The sequence below is a fragment of the Atta colombica genome, unplaced genomic scaffold, assembly GCF_001594045.1.
Source record: "Atta colombica isolate Treedump-2 unplaced genomic scaffold, Acol1.0 scaffold123, whole genome shotgun sequence".
In the NCBI taxonomy this organism is placed as follows: domain Eukaryota; kingdom Metazoa; phylum Arthropoda; class Insecta; order Hymenoptera; family Formicidae; genus Atta; species Atta colombica.
Genome location: NW_017259210.1, coordinates 841,448 through 843,510, shown reverse-complemented (window position 1 = coordinate 843,510; position 2,063 = coordinate 841,448). Strand labels below are relative to the sequence as shown.

Here is a 2,063-nt window from a genome sequence, read left to right as displayed (position 1 = left end):
TGTCAGGCGCCGCGAGCAGCGCCACGCTGAAGAAGCGCGCGAACCGTGCAGCGCGGCGGTTGGCTGACGGTGGCGGCGATGACGACGGAGGAGGCGATGGGCAGCGGTGGTGGTGGCGGCGGCGCAGCATGCCTGGCAGCACCGGCGACCATCCGTCCGTCAATCAGTCAATCGGTGTGTCTCTGGCGGGGCCAGTGTGTCAGTCAGTCTACAAGCGCGCGTTACCGGGAGTAGTGCTTTGGAGTCTTAACGCTCCGTGTAAATTCACAAAAATTTCAGTCGATTGGCGCAAGATTAGAGATACGTGAATCGCGACGAAGATAGAAGAGAAAAGAAGGAGAGAGACGTGAATCATATAATTGCGTGCCGCTTTGCAATTTTTGGGCGAAGACGAGACCGCGAGACGAGATCGACAGCGAGAGGATGGCGGACACCAAGGACGACTGCGCCGACAACGTACAATTCTTCGAGGGTGTCGAGAAGCTTCTCGAGCTCTGGTTCATCAGCTCCAAAGGTCTCAAGCAGCATCAAGGTGATCTTCGGCAGATACCGCGGTAAGTACGCCGCCCGCCGGCGTCTCGCTGTTGCCTCCGACACGACCTCCTCCTCCGCCTGCTCCTCCACTTCGCGAGAACGATGACAGTCGACGCCGGCCAGGCCAGGACGGATGATGACGAGCCGCGCCGGCGTCGACCGTTGGGAGTCATAAGCTACTGATGGTTCACGTCGTCCCGGTCGATTTTCTACGCGCGTATACACGTTTTCGTTATTTTCCAAAAATAAACCCTAAATTCAAGCATCTGCGAGAATCGCCAGATGTGATAAGATTGATAAGATTGATTCGAATTTTTCAAAAAGTAATGTTTCGTAACAGGCGAATAATAAAAGCCTATAAAAGCTTATATATAGCTACAGTCAAAGTCGCTACAAATGCTTTGAAGCATTCGATGGACCAATTAGAAGAAAGAATTTTACAAACTAACCAATTAAAAAACACTTCTAAGCGTTTGTAACATCGCGTTGACAGTATTCTATGTCAAGGAAATAAACTTCTGTAAATCTTATTTGCTTTCAAAAATCCTGTCCGTAGTTACGTTTCTTAATATTGGAACTGTAAAGAATGTAGAAGCAAGACATACAAAAGTAATCTGTTAACTCGAAAAGAAGAATGAAGATAAAAAGAAACTTTCTCTGAAAGTTAGTGTTGATATGTGAAAATCTTAAAATGACTTAATACATCTTTTTCTACATTTCTTAAGAATTTAGATATTTTTTCACTTTTATTGCTATTACGTCAGTCTGGAATAATTTAGGCGCTTATTTCGAAGCACATCCGCAAATATGAAAATCTATGACCTCTGTTACAGGGCACGCTTAATCGGATTTAATAACATCCGTATGAAATTGTCCAATCATAGCTGTTTCTTCGAAGAATGGAATGACTGCGATTGGTCAATTTTCACAACTACGGATGTTATTAAACTCGATTAAGGGTCCCATGTAAATGTAGTCTCGTGGCTTCTTATGTTGATATCGAAATTATCAAACTATTGACATCGATAAGTTTCTCGGAGGGTATTTTTTTTTACGTGTGATACATATGATGATCATTTATTCATATTTAAGTCGGTAAACGACAAGAATAAGTTAAATAATAACGATAAGTGATGTATCACGTTATGAAACGGAATACTCTCTTTCAATTCATTAACATCTTTAGAGAAAGACACAGTGATAACTGTACAAATTTTATATAGAAGTAATGCATAAAGTTGAATAAACTGTTTAATAGTTGCAATTATACAAGCTTTGTACATAAAATTATATATAATAATACATAGTTTAATGTACATAGTTTTATAATTGCAGCTACAAACATTTTATATACAGAATTAATGTGCATAATTGAATAAATTGTTTTATAGTTGTAGCTATATAAGTTTTATATACGTGGAAGTAATGTGCGATTAAATAAATTGTTTTATATTGCAATTATACGAGATATATGTAAAAGTCATATATATATATATATATATATATATATATATAAAATTGAATGGACT

General features: G+C 39.9%; 1 protein-coding gene across 1 annotated transcript in view; it reads left to right on the top strand.

Moving 5' to 3' along the window:
* The first annotated feature begins 184 nt into the window (after positions 1-184).
* Positions 185-2,063, top strand: part of LOC108694754 (S-adenosylmethionine decarboxylase proenzyme) — a 15,554-nt gene continuing 13,675 nt past the window's right edge. The window contains exon 1 of the mRNA XM_018204414.1: positions 185-554. Coding sequence (XP_018059903.1) covers positions 424-554 — 131 coding nt within the window. The 5' untranslated portion in view covers positions 185-423. The remainder of the gene's footprint in view (positions 555-2,063) is intronic.